The sequence below is a fragment of the Gorilla gorilla genome, chromosome 10, assembly GCF_029281585.2.
Source record: "Gorilla gorilla gorilla isolate KB3781 chromosome 10, NHGRI_mGorGor1-v2.1_pri, whole genome shotgun sequence".
Lineage (NCBI taxonomy): Eukaryota > Metazoa > Chordata > Mammalia > Primates > Hominidae > Gorilla > Gorilla gorilla.
Window position 1 is genome coordinate 17,528,473 of NC_073234.2, and position 21,002 is coordinate 17,549,474.

A 21,002-nucleotide genomic window follows, 5' to 3' on the forward strand; every position below is an offset into this window, starting at 1 on the left:
AGAATGGAAGTCTAGAATAAAGAGATGGAAGCACAAAAGTTCTAAAGGCCTTTGCTGACTGAGAAGAGAGCAAAAATATTACTTAATTTTAATTTTTTATTTTTAGAGATGGGATCCTGCTATATTGCCCAGGATGGTCCTGAACTCCTGGGCAAGGGAATCTCCTGCCTCAGCCGCCCCCTCCGCCAGTAGCTGGAACTATAGGTACAAACCAGGTTCCCAGCTTAATTTTAAAATGTTATTGTATTAAATATGCCTGATAAGACTTCAGGGGTAATAACTGAAAGAATAAAAACAAGGGGACAAGTTCTAAAGTGCTAGAGAGAAAAAAAGTTATATTGGGGAAATTTATTTTTTAAATGTTAAGTATTTAAAAAGGTAAAAAGGAGAAAAAGAAAATATAAAAACACCAGGACAAGTAAAAATTTAAAAAATAAGACAATAGACTTCAAGATGGCTGACTAGAGGCATCTGGTACTTTCCTCCTCCACAAAGAAGGACAAAAATAGCAGGTAGATAATCACACTTCGAATAGATCATCCAAGAGAGAACATTGGAATTCAACAGAGAAGTGACAGGAAACACCTAAAGCAAGGAAGGAGACGGAAGCAAGTCACCCTGCTTGGCCAGGATTGGCTGGGAGCCTCTCCAGGTTGCTCAATGCAATGAAAGGATAAGTGAGAGACCCCCAGCAGTCCACATTCCCACCATGGATTCCTGCAATCCTAGCTGCAGGAGAGCCTCTAGACTCTTGTAGGCCTTAAGACTAACATAGGGAGCTGCCTGGAGCCTGGGTGAGGGCATTGCTCCAGAGAGGGAGCTCACACTGGATCTCATACACCCCCAGATCCCTAAGCAGCTGCAGCACAGCACGGTATCAAGAGTCCAGACTCCACCAGACTGTGTCCTGCCTGGGGGCCCAACAGCTTCTGGATCTTCATATCCCTGGAGAACCACTGACATTTCCTTCCCACAGCCACCACCATGGCTGGATGCTGCCACCAGGGCTGAAGCGTGAGCTATTGGCAATAACCCCACTGCCCTTGGCAGTGAAATCACCACAAATTTTCATGCACCCTGAAGACAAAATCCTCCATGTACAGCCATTGCACTGTGGGCTGCTGCCAACAGGGATGAAACACAAGTGAAGCAAGCATTCGTCAGCCGCCTGCATCTGGCTGCTGCCACTGAAAGCAACCTCACCCTCCCCAATAGCAGGGCTGCCACACAGCCACTGCTGCCCCAACCTGAGCATTCCACCAGGGGTCAAAGGATCACCCCACCCTTGCCTACCACAGCCAGTGTCTGCATGCCCCAGCAGAGGGCATTGGGACAGGTCCACCTGACCTGGCTCTCTGTTCCCCCCACCCAGTGCCAGTATCCTGTCTGGGGCCTGGGAACTGCCCAGCCCTTTCTACCACCATTGGCACCTGAGAACTTCTCCCAGGGTCCTGAGTTCAGGGCCACTCAACTTCCTGGTACCACCATAGGTTGCACCCACCCTTACATGTCACCCACTGTCCTGGGGACTGAACTGCCCAGCTCATTGCAGCCACTGCCAAGAGCAGCACAGACCACTTTGGAGGCAGAGGGTTGCCCCAGCACTGCTAACGATTGCATCACCTTTGCCACACCCACTTCTCTGGGGACTGAAAGCCTGCCCAACAGCCTGGCCCACCACTACTACTACTGTCCCCTGAGCAAGCCACCTGGAGGCCCAAGAATTTGCCTGTCTGGATCCACTAACACCAGTGCCAGTGTACACCTCCCTGGGACCCAAGGACATGCATGCTCAGCCCACTGCCACAACTGGGGCCCAAGGACAGGATCACCTGGCATCCTTGTCCCCAGAAAAACTTCACCACAGCCTCCACTAACAATGCCACCCTAAGCCACTGAGGAAATCACAGACACCACAGACGCTGTTTATAGCTGAAGAAATTATATTGAGACTACACTACTGCATGTGTCTAAGATCAAAGTAAAAATGTCCTACCCAACCAACACCATAGATATAGGTTTAGGAAAAAGTCCTGCCATATAAAAGCAAATTTTAAAAATGGGAAGATGCAACTATTACACCAGATGCACAGATATCAATGTAAGGACACAAGAAATATGAAAAAGCAAGGAAATACGACACCTCTAAAGAACACAATAATTCTTCAGCAACAGATTCCAATAAAAAAAATTTATATAATACCAGAAAATGAATTTAAAATCATATTAAAGAAGCTCAGTGAGATACAAGAGAATACAGAAAAGCAATGCAAAGAAATAAAAAAAACTCAGGATATGAATAAGAAATTTGCTAAGAAGATAGATATCATTACAAAGAACCAAACAGAAATTCTGAAACTGAAGAATTCATTAAATGAAATACAAAATACATTTGTAAACGTTAACAATAGACTAGATCAAGCAGAAGAAAGAATTTCAGAACTCGAAGACAGGTCTTTTGAAATAACTCAGACAAAAATTTTCTTTAAAAAAAGAATAAACAAAGCCTATGTGACATATAGGACATCATTAAGTGGCCAAATGTTCACATTTTTGGTGTCCCATAAGGCAAAAGAAACAAAAAGGATGGAAAGTCTACGTCACAAAATACTAGCTGGAAACTTTCCAAGTCTAGCAAGCAATTATGACATCAGGACACAGGAAACTCATAGATCCCCAAACAGATATAATTCAAAAAGGTCTTCTTCACAGTACATTGTAGTCAAACTGTAAAAAGTTAAGGACAAAGAGAGAATTCTAAAAACAGCAAGGGAAAATTGTCTAGTTGCTTACAAGGGAACTTCCATGAGACTAGCAGTGGATTTCTCAGCAGAAACCTTTCAGATCAGGAGAGAATGAGATGATATATTCAAATTTATTGGAAAAGGAAAAAAACTGCTAGTCAAGGATACTATACCCAGCAAAGTTATCCCTTATAAACAAAGGAGAAATAAAGTATTTCCCAGATAAGCAAAAGCTGAGGGAATTCATCACCACTAGACTTGCTCTACAAGAAATTCTTGAATTGTCCTGAAAAAGAAAGGACAATATCTACCATCATGAAAACACATGAAAGTATAAAATTCACTGGCAGAGCAAACACAAATAAGGAAGAGTAAGGACTCAAATGTTACCACTACAGAAAACTACCAAACCAGAATGATAAACAATAAGAGAAAAAGAAAAGAACAAAGGATACCCAAAATAGCCAGAAATCAATTAATACAATGACAGGAATAGCTCTCACATATTGATAATAACCTTGAACGTAAACACATTAAACTTTCTCTTTAAAAGGTATAGATTAGCTGAATGGTTTTAAAAAAAAGGAACCAACTATATGCTGCCTAGAAGAAACTCATCTCACCTGTGAAGACATATACAGAATGAAATGGAAGAAAAAAGATATTCCACGCAAACAGAAACCAAAAGCAAACAGGAGTAGCTATACTTGTATTAGATAAAACAAACTTTAAGTCAAAAACGGATACAGAAAAATGAGATGAAGGAGGTCATTATATAATGACAAAGGGATCAAGTTAGCAAGAGTATATGGCAATTCTAAACCTATGTGCACCCAACATTGGAACACCCAGATATATGTGGCAAATATTATTAGATCTAAAGGGAGAGACAGACTCCAATACAATAATAGTTGGAACGTAAACACCCCACTCTCAGCATTATGTAGATAATTTAGACAGAAAATTACCAAAAAAATTGGATTTAAACTGCACATTTGACTAAATGGACCTAGGCATGTACAGAACACTTTATCTGACAGCCACAGAATGCACATTATTCTCACCAGCACATGAAACATTCTCCAGGACAGATCATATATTAAGACACAAAACAAGTCTCAGTAAATTAATCCCGGCACTTTGGGAGGCTGAGGCGGGTGGATCACGAGGTCAGGAGTTGAAGATCAGCCTGGCCAAGATGGTGAAACCCCATCTCTACTAAAAATACAAAAAAAATTAGCCACGCATGGTGGTGGGCGCCTGTAATCCCAGCTACTTGGGAGACTGAGGCAGAGAATTGCTTAAACCCAGGAGGCAGAGGATGCAGTGAGCAGAGATCACACCACTGCACTCCAGCCTAGGTGACAGAGCAAAACTCCATCTCAAAAAAATATATAATAATAATAATTGGAATCATTTTTAGTATCTTCTCAGACTACAATAGAATAAAACTAGAAATCAATAACAAGAGAAATTTTAGAAACTATTCAAATACATGAAAATTAAGCAACATGCACCTGAATGACCAATGGGTCAAGGAAGAAATTAAGGAGAAAATTTAAAACTTACTTGAAACAAATGAAAATTGAAAAACAATATACCAAAACTTGTGGGATACAGTAAAAGCAGTATAAAGAGGACAGTTTGTAGCAATAAGTGCTTACATCAAATAGTAGAAAGATTTATAACAGTCTAATAATACACCTCAAGGAAATATAAAAGCAAGAACAAATCAAACCTAAAATTAGTGAATGGAAAAAAATAAGAAATACTGGAACAGAAACAAACAAACTAGAGACTAAAAAATTATGAAGGATCAACAAAATGAAAAGTTGGTTTTTAAAAAAGATAAAACCAATAAACTGCTAGCTAGACTAACCAAGAACAAAGAGAGAGGACCCAAATGAACAAAATCAGAAATGAAAAAAGGATACATTACAATGAATACCACATAAATAGAGACCATTATAAGCAACTATACACTAAGACAAACTGGAAAACCTAGAGGAAATGGATAAATTCCTGGACACATACAAGCTACCAAGATTGAACTGAAATAAATAGAAAACCTGAACAGACCAATAACACATAATAAAATTGAACCAGTAATAAAAAGCCTCCCAACAAAGGAAAATCTAGGACCAGATAGACTCACTGCCAAATTGTACCAAACTTTCAAAGAACTAACACCAATTATCCTCAAGTTATTCCAAAATATTGGAGAGGATGGAATTTTCCCTAACTCGTTCTGTGAGGCAAGCATTACTCTAATATCAAAACCAGCTAAAGACACAACAACAACAAAAGAAAACTACAGGCCAGTATCTCTGATGACCATAGATGCAAAAAATCTTCAACAAAATACTAGCAAGCCAAATCCAACAGCACATCAAAAATATAATATGCCATGATCAAGTGGGATTTATACTAGGGATGCAAGGATGGTTCAACATATGCAAATCAATAAAAGTAATATATGACATCAAAAGAATGAAAGACAATAACCATATAATCATCTTCATAGATGAAGAAAAAGCACTTAATAAAATTCAGCATTGCTTCATGATTAGAAACTCGCAGCAAACTAGGCATAGAAGGAAAATACCTCAACATAATAAAGGTCATATATAACAAACCCACAGGTAACATCATACCGAATGGGGAAAATCTGAAAGCCTTTCTTCTAAGAACTGGAACAAAAAAAAGATGCCCACTTTCACCACTCCTATTCAACATAGTATTCTAAGTCCTTGCCAGAGCAATCAGGCAAGAGAAAGAAATAAAAAGCATCCAAATTGGAAAAGAGGAAGTCAAACTATTCTTCTTTGCAGATGGCATAATCTTATATCTAGAAAAACCTAAAGACTCCACCAAAAAACTCTTAGATATGATAAATACATTCAGTACAGTTACAGGATATAAAATCAATATACAAAAATCAGTAGTGTTTCTATATACCAATAATGAACTAGCTGAGAAAGAAATCAAGAAGGCAATCTCATTTACAGTAACTACCAAAAAAGTACCTAGGAATAAATTTAACCAAGAAGGTGAAGGACCTGCATAAGGAAGGCTACAAAACTGATGAAAAAATTGAAGAGGATACAAATGAAAAGATTTTATGTTTATCTACTGGGATAATTAATATAATTAAAATGACCATACTGCCCAAAGCAATCTACAGATTTAATGCAATGATTATCAAAATAACAATGCCATTTTTCACAAGAGTAGAAAAAAATCATAAAATTCATATGGAACGGAAAAAAAAGTCAGAATAGCTAAAGCAATCCTGAGTAAAAACAAAAACATAAACAAAAACAAAAAACAAAGCTGGAGGCATCACACTGCCTGACTTCAAAGTGTGTTTCAAGGCTATAGTAACCCAAACAGCATGATATTGGTATAAAAACAGACCCAAAGACCAATTAAACAGAATAGAGAACCCAGAAATAAATCCATATATTTACAGCCAGCTAATTTTCTTTTTAAAAATTAATTACTTAATTAATTAGTTTTTAGAGGTAGGGTCTTGCTCTGCCACCCAGGCTGGAGTGCAATGGCGTGCAAGACTCACTTCAGTCTTGAACTCCTGGGCTCAAGCAATCCTCCCACCTCAGCCTTCTAAATAGCTAGGACTATAGCCATGTGCTACCACATGGCACATGGTTACATTTTAAAATTTTCTGTAAAGATAGGGGTCTCACTATGCTGCTCAGGCTGGCCTCAAACTCATGGCCTCACATGATCCTCCCACCTTGATCTCCTAAAGTGATGAGATTACAAGTGTGAGCCACCATGCCTGGCCTCAAGCCAGCTAATTTTCAATGAAGGCACCAAGAACATACAACAAGAAAAGAACAATCTGTTCAATAAATGGTGCTGGGAAAATTGGATTTCCATATGCAGAAGAATAAAACTGGATCCCTATCTCTCATGATTTACAAAAATCAACTCAAAATGGATTAAAGACTTAAATGTAAGTCCCCAAACTATAAAGCTACTAGAAGAAAACGTAGGGGAAATACTTAAGAACATTGGTCTCTACAGAAATTTTATGGATAAGACCTCAAAAGCACAGGCAACAAAAACAAAACAAACAAATGGGACTCTATTAAGCTAAAAAGCTTCTGTACAGCAAAGGAAACAATCTAAAATGAAGAGACAACCTGTTGAATGAGAGAATTATTTGCAAACTATTCATCTGACAAGGGACTAATATCCAGACTATCTAACAAACTCAAACAACTCAACAGTAAAAACAAAACAAAACAAAACAAATAATCCCATTGAAATGTGGGCAAAAGACATGAATAGACATTTCTCAAAAGACATGAATAGACATTTCTCAAAAGAAGACATACAAATGTCCAATAGATATATGAAAAAATGCTCAATATCACGAATCACGAGGGAAATGCAAATCAATACTACAAAGATATATCATCTCATCCCAGTTAGAATAGCTATTAATAAACACACACACACACACACACACAAAACAGATGCTAGCAAGGATGCAGAGAAAAAGAAACTCATATGCCATTGGTGGGAATGTAAATTAGTATAGCCACTATGGAAAACAATATGGTGATTTCTCAAAAAACTAAAAATAGAACTACCATATGATGCCACTACCTAGAATTTATCCAAAGGGAAAGAAATCTGTTTATCAAAGGTATACCTGCACTGGCATCTTTATCACAGCACTATTCACAATAGCAAAGATACAAAATCAATCTAAGTGTCCATCAAAAGATGAATAAAGGAGATGTGGTATATACACAGAATGGAATATTTGGCCGCCAGAAAAATGAAATGCCATTTGCAGCAACATGGATGAACTGGAGGGTGTTAAGTGAAACAAGCCAGGCATAGAAAAACAAACACTGGGCCGGGAGCGGTGGCTCTTGCTTGTAATCCAAGCACTTTGGAAGGCTGAGGCAGGAGGATCACTTGAGGCCACGAGTTCAAGACAAGCACTACGTGTTCTCGTTCATATGTGGGAGCTAAAAAAGTTGATCTCATGGGGGTAGAGAGTAGAATGACAGATACCAGAGTCTGGGAAATGTGTGTGGGTGCGTGGGGGAGGAATAAAGAGGAAGGTTAGTGGGCACGAACATACAATTAGATAGAAGGAATGAGCTCTAATATTTGATAGCAGAGTAGGGTGACTATAGTTAGCACTGCATTGTATATTTCACAATAGTTAGAAGAGAGGACTTGAAATGTTCCCAACACATAGAAATGATAAATATTCCAGGTGATGGACATCCCCAAATACTCTGACTTGATCATTACACCTTGTGTGCATATAACAAAATATTACATATTCCCATAAATGTGTACAAGTATTATGTATCAGTAAAAATAAGATGATGGCACATTCAAATATACCAATGTTCACAATAAATGCAAATATGCTTAACTTGCTAACTAGTAAAAGAGATTGCCAGTTTGGATAAAAATTTAAAAGCTATAAACTATTTTCAACAGATATGGCTAAAATGACAGAAAGTTTGAAAATAAAGGGATAGAGGAAAAAGTATATATCAGGTAAATACTAAGCATGAGCATGCTGGTGTCACTCTATGACTATCAGACAAAATACACATTAAAATAAAAAGTGTTGTAGGAGTTAATAAGGATCAAGCAAATATAAAATCAGCAAAGATACAGAAAATTTAAGCAATACAGTTAACAAGCTTGATCTAATGGCATGTATAGAAGATTTCATCCAACAATGAGAGCACACATATTCTTCTCAAGCACATATGGAATATTTACAAAACTTGATGTCATACTCGGCCATTAAAATAAATTTAAATTAATTTCACATAGTATATGCACCAAATTCTTGGACCACAAAGCAACTGAGTTAAACATTTAGAATAAAAAGGTAAATATAAATATTTTTCTACATTCCCATATTTGTAGATTTAAAAACACACTTTTAAATAACTGAAATATTGAAGAAATCACAAAGAAATTTCAAAATATTTAGAAGCAAATGATAATTAAAACACTACCTCTATACCAAAACTACAGGCAACAAAAGAAAAAATAGATAGACTGGACATCAAAATTAAAAACCTGTAGTATCAAAGGCTACAGTCAACAGAGTGAAAAGGCAACTCATAGAATGGGAGCAAATATTTGTAAATCATCAATCCAACAAGAGGTTAATGTTCAGAATATACAAAGAACTCCTATGACTCAACAACAACAACAAAACAACACCTGATTTAAAAATGAGCCAAGAACTTGAACAGATATTTCTCAAAGATGAGCAAATGGCCAATAAGCACATGAAAAGATGTTCAAAGTCATTAATCACTAAGGGCATGCAAATCAAAGTTGCCATGAGATACTACCTCACACCCATTAGGATGGCTACTACCAGGAAAACTAAAAAAAACTAAACAAAAAGAAAACTGCAGAAAATAACAAGCTGGCAAGGATTTAGAAAAGTCGGAACCCTTGTGATAGAGGCTGCATCCTTTTACATTCCCACAACTGTGTGTGTGTGTGTGTGTGTGTGTGTGTGTACATATATATGTATACACACAAAATGAAATATTATTCAGCCTCAAAAAGGAGGGAAATTCTGACATATGCTACAACATGGATGGACCTTAAGGGCATTATGTTAAGTGAAGGAAGCCCATCACAAAATGACAAATACTGTATGTTTCTACTTATATGTTGTACATAGAATAGTTAAATTCATAGAGATTGGCATAGAATGAGGGTGCCAGAGGCTGGGGGGAGAAGAGAATGGAGAGTTATTGTTTAATAAGTATAAAGTTTTGCAAGATAAAAAGAGTTTTGGAGATGGATGGTGGTGATTGTTGCACAACAATGAAAATGCACTTATTATCAGCGATACTTTTAATAAGTTCACTTAAAATGGTTAAGATAGTAAATGTTTATATTATATATATTTTGCCATAAATAAAAATAAAATTTAAAAAACCTCACTACCAATCAAAACCTGTGAGATGCAGCAAAAACAGAGCTTCTAGTGGCATAGTGTAGACTTAACATTTATTTTAGAAATACAGGGAGGCTAAAACTTAAAGCTATGTGTCTCATTCAAGAAGTCAGGAGGAGGAACAAAATAAACCCAAAGAAAGGGAAAGGAGAACATAAGAAAGAGCTAAGATACATGAAATAGAAAATAGAGAAATAGTTAAGAGCAGTCAATGGAGACAAAAGATGATTCCTGACAAGACTAACAAAATAGAGAAATCTATGGGGAATTGGAAAGAAAAAAATGCATAATACTGTAAATTAAAAGGGGACACAATTACAGATACAGCAGAGATTTAAAAGATGATAATAAGAGAATAATAGATTCATACAAATAAATTTGAAAAGTCAGATAAAATGGATGGATTCTAAATAAAAGTACTTCAAATTCTAAGAAATAGAAAGCCACATTAGCATTACAAGCGATCAATAAATCAAAGCAGTAATTTTATCTTCCCATAAGAAAACATCAGGTCTATATGCTTTATAGATGAAATCTATCAAGCATTTGAGGAAAAGATCATTCTAATCTTATTCAAATACTTCCAAAAACCGGAAAAAGAGGGACTACTTCCAAATATATTCTATGAAGCTAGTATAATTTTGAAAACCTAACAAGGATAGTAAAGGAATGAAAAATTAAGCGACCATTTCACTTATAAATATAGAAGCAAAAATCCTAAACAAAATATTAATAAACCAAATCTAGTAATGCATAAAAGGATAATTTACTATAATCAAGTTAGGTTTCTCATAGGAATGCAAGGATTGGTTAACATTAGAAAATTCAATAGTTAAGTAGGCAGAAGACAATATGCATTTCACAAAAGAGGATATCCATACAGCTAATAACATATAAAGAAATGCTCAACTTCATGAGTGATCAGGGAAATGCAATGCTAGACCACTATGAAATACTATTTTATACTAAAGAATTATTAATAAAAAATTGTTTTTTTGAGACAAGGTCTTGATCTGTCACTCAGGCTGGAGTGCAGTGACATGATCACAGCTCACTGCAGCCTCAGACTCCTGGGGTCAAGTGATCCTCCCACTTCAGTCTCCTGAATAGCACCACAGGTGCACACCACCACGACTGGCTAATTTTCATTTTTAAAAAATTTGTGGTGGAGATGAGGTCTCACTATGTTGCCCAGGCTGGTCTTGAATTCCTGGGCTGAAGCAATCCTCCTGACTTGACCTCCCAAAGTGCTGGGATTACAGGCATGAGTCACTGCACCTGGCCAACAAAAAACTTTTAACAACATTCAGAGTTAGATAAATTGTGCATCAATGGGATCTCTTATTCATTGCTTGTGGGAATATAATTGGTGTGAGTATTTTGGAAAACCAATTTGGAATTTTCTTTTCAAAGTTGAATGCCCACATATCTTAGGGCCTAGCAATTCCATTCCTTGAATGTCATTAGATAATGATAAACAGGTCAATTCAGCAAGAGGATATAACAATTGTAAATATATATGCACCCCACACTGGAGCACCCAGATATATAAAGCTAATATTATTAGAGCTAAATAGAGAGATAGACCCCAATACATAACAGCTGGAGACTTCAACACCCCATTTTCAGCATTGGGACAAATCATCCAGAGAGAAAATCAACAAAGAAACATCATACTTAATCTGCACTACGGGCCAAATAGACTTAATTGATATTTACAGAACATTTCCCTCAATGGCTACAGAATACAAATTATTTTTAGCACATGGATCATTCTCAAAGATAGAGTACATTTAGGCCAGAAAATAAGTCTTAAAACATTTCAAAAAAATTGAAATAACATAAAGTATTTTCTCTGATCACAATGGAATAAAACTAGAACTCAACAAGAAGAGGAATTTTGAAAACTATACAGAAACATGGAAATTAAACAATTTGCTCTAGAATAATCATTTAGTCAATGAAGAGATTAAGAAGGAAATTGAAAAATTTCTTGAAACAAATGATGATGGAAACACAACATACTAAAACCTGTGGGATACAGCAAAAGCAGTACTAAGATGGAAGTTTGTAGCTTTAAGTGTCTACATCAAGAAAGTAGAAAATCTTTAAATAATCTAACAATACATCTTGAAGAACTAGAAAAACAAAAGCAAACCAAACCAAAAGTTAGTAGAAGAAAAGAAATAATAAAGATCAAACAGAAATAAGTGAAATTGAAATGATAAAAAAACCCAAAGATCAATGAAATGAAAAGTTGGTTTTTAAAAAAGATAAACAAAATTGACAAACCTTCAGCTCCACTAAGAAAAAAAGAAAGAAGACTTAAATATATAAAATCATAGATGAAAAAGGAGACATTACAACTGATACCACAGAAATTCAAAGGATCATTAGAGGCTACTATGAGCAAATATATGCCAATAAATTGGAAAACCTAGAAGAAATGAATAAATTCCTAGACACATACAACCTACTAAGATTGAACCATGAAGAAATCCAAAACCTGAACAGATCAATAACAAGCAATGCTATTGAAGTCATTATAAAAAGTCTCTCAGCAAAGAAAAGGCTGGGACCTGATGGCTTCAGAATTGCTGAATTTTACCAAAAATTTAAAAAAGAACTGAAACTGATACCAATCCTACTCAAACTATTATGAAAAATAGAGAAGAAGGAAATACTTCCAAACTCAGTACACAAGGCCAGCATTACCCTGATACTGAAACCCAACAAAGACATACCAAAACAAAAACCAACCAAATAAAAAACCTACAGGCTAATATCCCTGAAGAGCATTGATGCAAAAATCCTCAATAAAAACACTAGCAAACTGAATACAGCAATACATTAAAAAGATCATTCATCATGACTAAGAGGGATTTATTCCATGCAAAGATGTTTCAACAAATGCAAATCAGTCAATATAATACATCTTACCAACAGAAAGAAGGAAAAAACTGTATGATCATTTCAATTGGTGCAGAATAAGCATTTGATAAAATTCAACATTTCTTCATGGTAAAACCCCTAAAAAAACTGGGTATACAAGGAACATACCTCAACATAATAAAAACCATATACAACAGACCCACAGCTAGTATCATATTAGAAGGGGAAAGATTGAAAGCCTTTCCTCTAAGATCTGGAACAAGACAAGGATGTCTACTTTCACCACTTTCATTATTCAACATAGTACTAAAAGACCTACCCACAGCAATCAGACAGGAGAAAAAAATTAAGGGACTCCAAATTCGAAAGGAAGAAGTCAAATTATCCTTGTTTGCAGATAATATGATCTTATATTAGGAAAACCTAAAGACTCCACCAAAAAACTATGAGAACTGATAAACAAACTCAGTAAAGTTGCAGGAGACAAAGTCAATATATAAAAATCAGTAGCATTTCTATATGCCAACAGCAAACAATCGGAAAAAGAAATCAAGAAAGTAATCCCATTTACAATAACCACAAATAAAATAAAATACCTGGAAATTAATTTAACCAAAAAAGTGAAAGGTCTCTACAAGGAAAATTATAAAATATTGATGCGAGAAATTGAAGATGACACAAAAAATGGAAAGATATTCCATGTTCATGGATTGGAAGAATTAATATAGTTAAAATGTCCATACTACCCAAAGCAATCTACACATTGAATGCAATCCCTATCAAAATACCAATGACATTCTTCACAGATATAGAAGAAACAATTCAAAAATGTATATGGAACCAAAAAAGACCCAGAAGAGCCAAAGTTATCCTGAGCAAAAGGAACAAAACTGGAGGAGTAACATTACCTGACTTCAAATTATGCTACAGAGCTATAGTAACCAAAACAGCATGGCACTGGCATAAAAACAGACACATAGATCAATGGAATAGAATAGAGAATGCAGAAATGAATCCATACATCTACAGTGAACTCATTTTCTACAAAGGTGCCAAGTACACACATTGCGGAGAGGACAGTCTCTTCAATAAACGGTGCTGGGAAAATTAAATATTCATATGAAAAAGAATGAAACTAGACTCCTATCGCTCACCATACACCAAAATCAAATCAAAGTGGATTACATACTTAAATCTAAGACCTCAAACTATGAAACTACTAAAAGAAAACATTGGGGAAACTCTCCAGGACATTGAACTGGGCAAGAATTTCCTGAGTAATACCCCACGAGCACATGCAACCAAAGCAAACATTGATAAATGGGATCACATCAAGTTAAAAAAGCTTCTGCACAGCAAAAGAAACAATCAACAAAGTAAATAGACAATGCACAGAATGGGAGAAAATATTTGCAAACTCCTATCCATCTGAGAAGGGATTAACAACCAGAATACATAAGAAGCTCAAACAACTCGATGGGAAAAAAAATCAAATAATCTGATTTTTAAATGGGAAAAAATCTGAATGTACATGTCTCAAAAGAAGAAAGACAAATGGCAAACAGGTATATAAAACGATGCTCAACATCATTGATTATCAGAGAAATACAAATCAAAACTACAATGAGATATCATCTTACCTAAATTAAAATGGCTTGTATCCAAAAAACAGGCAATTACAAATGCTGGCAAGGACTTGGAGAAACTCATACACTCATACACTGTTGATAATAATGTAAATTAGTACAACCACTATGGAGAACAGTTTTGAGGTTCCTCAAAAAACTAGAAATAGAGCTACCATGTGATCCAGCCATCCCACTGCTAGGTATCTACCTAAAAGAAAGAAAATCAGTATATTGAAGAGATATCTGCACTCTCATGTTTACTGCAGCACTATTTACAATAGCCAAGATTTGTAAACAATCTAAATGTCCATTAACATTAGAAGAATGGATAAAGAAAATGTGGTACATGTATACAATAGAGTACTATTCAGCCATAAAGAGAATGAGATTCTGTCATTTGCAACAATATGAATGGAACCAGAGGCCACTATGTTAAGTGAAATAAGTCAGGTACATAAAGAAACTTCATGTCTCACTTTTTCGTGGGGGCTAAAAATTAAAACAACTGAACCCATAGAGATAAAAATTAGAATAATAGCTACCAGAGGCTGGGAAGGGTAGCAATGGGGTTGGGGAGAAGTGGGATGGTTAATGGGTACAAAGAATAGAAAGAATGGATAAGATCTAGTATTTGATAGCACAACAGGGTAACTATAGTTAGTAATAATTTAATTTTACACTTTAAAATAACTAAAAGAGTATAATTGGATTGTTTGTAACACAAAGGATAAATGCTTGAGGCAATGGATATCCCATTTGCCCTGATATGATTATTACACATTGTATGCCTATATCAAAATATCTCATATACCCCATAAATATATACACATACTATATACCCACAAAAATTAAAAATTAAAAAAACATAATTATTAGTTTGTGGTTTTGGGCACACAATGTATAAAGAAGGAATTTTGTGACATCAGCAACCAAAGTGGGTAGATAAGGAGCTGTAAAGGAGCTGAGTTTTTGTATGTTATTGAAGTTAAGCTGTTATAAATCCAAATTAGAATGTTATAATTTTAAGATGTGAAATGTAATCCCTCTGGTAACCAGAAATAAAATAACTATAGAATACATATAAAAGGAAATGAGAAAGAAATTTAAATGTTTCCCTATAAAAAATCAGCTAAACATAAAAGAAGACAGTAATGCAGAAAATGATGGACAAAAAAGCTTAAGGCTTATAGAAAACAAATAGCAAAATGACGGAAATAAGTCCCTCAACAGTAATTACTTTAAATATAAATGGATTAAACTTTCCAATCAAAACACAGAGATTGGCAGCATGGATAAAACATAAAACTAGCAAGCAAAACTCAGGAGCATATTAAAAGGATTACACATCATAACCAAATAGGACTTATTCCTGGAATGCAAGGATGGTTCAACATATGAAAATTGATCAAGGTAATATACACATTAACATAATGAAGGGAAAAAATTCCATGGCCATCCCAATGGATGCATAAAAAGCATTTCACAAAATTCAACATCTTTTGATGACAAAAACATTCAAAAAATTAGCAATAGAATGAAACTGATATAAAAATCATATATGGAAAATCACATCCCAAATATCATACTCTACGGTGAAGGACTAGAAGCTTTTTCTCTATAATCAAAAACAAGACCAGGATGTCCACTTTTGCCGCTTCTACTCAACATAATATTGGAAATTTTAGCTAGAGCAATTAGGCATAAAAAAGAAATAAATGGCATTCAAACTGGAAAGAAAGAAGTAAAATTATGTCTGTTCACAGATGATCTCATATGTAGAATGCCCTAAAGATTCCACAAAAAACCGTTAGTTCTAATAAATAAATTCAGCAAAGTATCAGGGGACAAACTCAACACACAAAAATCAGTTGCATTTCTATACATTAACAGTCAACAATCTGAGAAATTATTTTTAAAAATCCTATTTATGATAACATCAAAAAGAATAAAATACTTAGGAATTAACTTAACCAATGAGGTGAAAGACCTGTACAGTGAAAACTATGAAACACTGCTGAAAGAAATTAAGGACAGAAATAATGGAAACACATTCCATATTCATGGACTGAAATACTTAATATTGTTAAGATGTCAGTACTGCCCAAGGTGGTCTACTGATTCATTGCAATCCCTATTACAATCTCAAAGAGCAAGAGAAACTCATTCTAAAATTTATATGGAACTCAAGAAACCCCAAATAGCCCAAACAATTTGGGGGGAAAGAAAAACTGATGGAGGCACACTTCCTGATTTTTAAGTTACTGAAAAGCTACAGTAATCAAAACAGCATGGTACTGGCATAAAGAAAGGTATATAGACCAATGAAATAGGATAAAAATCCCAGAAATAAACCCCCACATATATGAATAAATGATTTTTGACAGAGTACCAAGACCATTCAATGGAAGAAAGGCAGTCTTTTCAACAAATGGAGCTGGGGCAACTGTGTATCCACATGAAAAAAGGGAAGTTGAACTCTTACCAAATACCATATACAAAAATTAACTAAAAACGGAAATGTAAGACCTAAAACTATAAAACTCCTGTTAGAAAACATAGGGGAAACACTTTATGACATTAGAGTTGGCAGTCATTCCTTGGGTATGACACCAAAGGCATAGAAAACAAAAGATAAAATAACCAAATTGGATTTCAGAAAAAATTTAAAAGTTTGTTCATCAAAAGACAATATGAACAGAGTAAAAAGGCAGCCCACAGAATGGGAGAAATTATTTGCAAATCACATATCTGATAAGGGATCAATATTCAGAATATATAGATAACTCCTAAAACTCAACAACAATAAAAATGGTGCAATTCAAAATAGTGAGAAATGGCCTCTCTCTACTGACTGATGCGTTCACATCTGGACTGTGTTGTTTACATATAAGTTGGTGTCTCTGGAAGCCCTGATGTGGCAGGAGTATTTACAGGAATTCCACCCTGGAGTAGACAAGAGGGGCATGTGAGCTGCTGCATGGAAGAAGGATAAACCTATTCACTGAAGCTCCAGAGAACCAAAACAGCCACAATAGCTAGCTGTGAATTCTGGCAGAGGAACACAATGCCAACTATGGGAACTGCAGGAGCTCTGAGTTCCCTTTGCACTCCAAGAGAGAGATTGACTTTCCAGCCTGTGGACACAGTGGAGTCCTCTCGGGCCTTTCTGGTTTCCTGTTTCAGAAAAGTGGGATAACTTTAAGACTTCCTGGACTGTGTGCTAAACTATAAAAATGGGTTGGGGTGAAATGGAGAGCTGACTTATTTTAAATGGGAATCAAAAAGAGGTAGAACTCTTGGAAACTTTGTGCTCTGTGTTTTCTATTTTTATTGATGGACTCTATTAAGTTGGCCACTAGCCACAGAGTGTGGCCTGTGCCATTTTCCGGATTGCTGTTGAACACTCTTGGCGAGTGCACCTCATTTTTCCAATTGGGACATAAAGTCTTTAAGGTAAAGAATTGTTTTATCCTTCTTTGTATCTCCCAAAGTACTTTTCATGGGACAGGAGCTTCATGTAGGCATTCATTGACTGGTTTCATGGTGTTTGATGGTTTCATTCATTCATTCATTCATCCATTCCACAGCCCTTTAATATGTGCATATCATGCAGTGAGAAGGGCTAAAGTGTGGGCTTGGAGATGCTTTGGGATAGGAGGACCAGCCCCATTCACTGGGGACCTGAGTCCCAGGGTCCATCTTCAGTGCCCCTATTGTCTTATTTCCAGAGAAGAATCCCAGAAGGTCGGGGAGATGCAACTCCATGTCCTTACCTGGATAGATCCTGAAGAATCCAGTTGCACTGCCAAAATATTGCCAGGTCAACGTTGGGTCTCTCTGGAAGTTCTCCACGAAGACAGCATTCAAGGCTTCAGACATGTAGACTCCATTTAAAATATCTGGGTCTGAAGGGTGAGATTATAGATTATGATCCTGTAGAACTTCTCAGGAAAATGGTGATCATGCCTGGTGAGTGTGCCTGGTGGGCGTGGCTGGTGGGCGTGGCTGGTGACAGTGCCTGGTGGGCGTGTCTGGTGGACGACCTGGTGGGCGTGCCTGGTGGGTGTGCCTGATGGGCGTGTCTGGTGGACGGCCTGGTGGGTGTGCTAGGTGGGCGTGCCTGGTGAGTGTGCCTGAGCTGAGCGTGCCGGCTACCTTTGTTGTACACGTTGGTGGGCAGCTGCACGCTGCTGATGGAGGTGTTCACCGGCAGGTTGCTGAAGTGAGCATTGGACTCCAGGAGGAACTCGGCGCCCAGCTCCACGAAGTTGCCCTTCTCGTCCCTCTCATTGATCAAGACCGAGTTGTAATAGTCGAACTGGGGTGGACGGGTGAGGCCCACGGAGACGGCCCGAGCACCGGGACAGGCGGAGAGAGAGGAAGAGAAACGGCGCAGGTGAGAGGACGAGAGGGCCGGGGCCGGGCGGCCATCAGAGTCTACATAAGCACCCGCGGCGGCGCGCTGGGCACTGATCAGGGCGATTCGGGACAAAAATATCCAGGAGGCCGGCGCGGAGAGGCGTGAGGCCGACGTTTGATGACAGTTGTCCTGACCGCTGCCTCAGTCCCCAACTTGGTGCAGCGTGTGTTGACACGGCCGAGGCAGAGTGGAGACAGGCAGCCGCGGAGTCAAGGACAGGTAGAGACAAAAAGCCCATCAGCCCCCTCCACTTCTCGCAGGCCAGGAAGGTCCCACAGCCCCAGAACGGAGCCTGCGCAATCTTGGGGCCTGCAGCCTTGGCCTCAGACAGGGCCCAGGTTCCGAGTCCCGCAGCTGCCCTCGGCCTCTCCAACGCGGCGTTGGAGGGCGGAGCCCCGGCCCCGTTTCCTCCACACGACCGGGTTCACACCTGAACACCCCCCAGGACTGCGTCACGGACATCCCCACGCCAACTCCCACGCCGGACTGCGTCACGGACATCCCCACGCCAACTCCCACGCCGGACTGCCTCACGGACATCCCCACGCCAACTCCCACGCCGGACTGCGTCACGGACATCCCCACGCCAACTCCCACGCCGGACTGCCTTACGGACATCCCCACGCCAACTCCCACGCCGGACAGCGTCACGGACATCCCCACGCCAACTCCCACACCGGACTGCCTCACGGACATCCCCACGCCAACTCCCACGCCAGGTTCCTGCACCCCACACCCGGCTCCTCCTCACGACACTGCGGCCCGCGCTGGCCTTCCACGCATACTCCCAGCCGCGTCCCTGCCCTGCTCAAGCCTTCTGCACCTGCCTTTCCCTGCTGAGAAAGGCTCAGGCTCCTACGCTGACACCCAAGGCTCCCCCCACCCCCTCACCTAACTGTCCAAGGCCACTGCCTTCCTCACCAGCCTCGGGACACACAGGGCCCAGGTCCCACTGTTTCCTCAACCAACCTGGTGTTTGTTTGTTTGTTTGTTTGTTTATTTATTTATTTATTTATTTATTTATTTATTTGAGACGGAGTCTCACTCTGTCGCCCAGGCTGGAGTGCAGTGGCGCGATCTCGGCTCACTGCAAGCTCCGCCTCCCGGGTTCACGCCATTCTCCTGCCTCAGCCTCCTGAGTAGCTGGGACTACAGGCGCCCGCCACCACGCCCTGCTAAATTTTTTGCATTGTTTTAGTAGAGACGGGGTTTCACCGTGTTAGCTAGGATGGTCTCGATCTCCTGACCTCGTGATCCACCCGCCTCAGCCTCCCAAAGTGCTGGGATTACAGGCGTGAGCCACCGCGCCCGGGCATGTTTTCTTATTTCTGTGTTTTCTTTCTGCTGTGACCAAAGGCCCCTTTTCCAGGCCCTGCCTGCCTAAATCCCCCATGAGCCCTGGGCGCAGCCCCAGGCCGCCCTGTCTGCAGGACTTTTGGGGCAGACCTCCTCTTCTCCAGCCTGCATTCCCCGGAGGCTCCATCCACCCATCTGTAGTGACTTGTGATGTGCTTTATACCGGAGTTATTTGCACTGTGAGCTTCTTGAGGTCAAGAACAAGTTCTGATCCAGAGGCTAGCACATTGCTGTGCCTGTGAGGGGTAAGCAGTAAATGTCTATGGAATCAGTGGATCGCCACCCTACGCCGCCACCCCCATATCTGGTACTCAGGCGATCCTGGCCCTCTGGCACCAGTGCCAGGAGTGGGACTCACCACCAGGGATTCATTGAATTCGTGGTTCAGGTCGGCCTCCTCGGCAGCTTCCACCAGATTCTGAGAGATGGGAACACAGAGGTAGGGAGAGAATGGGTAAAAGGAGCCCAGTGGGTTTTCAGCAAGTGAAACAGTTGCCGGGTGACCCAGCAATCCCACTCCTGGGTGTATGCCCAGAAGGATTGAAAACAGGGATGCAAACAAGAACTTAGGCACGAATATTCACAGCCACACTATGCGCAACAGCCAAAAAGCACATGCATATGGCTAAGTGAAAGCAGCCCATCGGCAGAGGCCATGCACCTGTGATCCCAACAACATGGCATTCTGGAAAAGGCAAGACTAGGGAGATAGAGAAGATAAGTGGTTGCCAGTGGTTGGGGATTTTTCGGGCAGTGAAATTCTTTTGTCTGATACTGTAATAGTGGATGCATGTCATTGCACATGTTTGCAAACCCACAGAATGTACGAGAGTGAACCCTAATGTGTGCTATGGACTTGGGGAAAACGGAGATTCATTGATTATACCCAATCTACCATGGATGCAGGATGTTGATAGCGGGGAAGGCTGTGACAACAGGGGATGTATGGAAACTGTACTTTCTTCTAC

General features: G+C 38.8%; 1 protein-coding gene across 1 annotated transcript in view; it reads right to left on the reverse strand.

Moving 5' to 3' along the window:
* The window catches only part of CACNA2D4 (calcium voltage-gated channel auxiliary subunit alpha2delta 4), a 126,237-nt gene that overhangs the window by 97,250 nt on the left and 7,985 nt on the right, over nucleotides 1–21,002 (reverse strand). The window contains exons 4-6 of the mRNA XM_063693749.1: nucleotides 20,393–20,452; nucleotides 18,414–18,576; nucleotides 18,032–18,163 (exon numbers count right to left, since the gene is read on the reverse strand). Coding sequence (XP_063549819.1) covers nucleotides 18,032–18,163; nucleotides 18,414–18,576; nucleotides 20,393–20,452 — 355 coding nt within the window. The remainder of the gene's footprint in view (nucleotides 1–18,031; nucleotides 18,164–18,413; nucleotides 18,577–20,392; nucleotides 20,453–21,002) is intronic.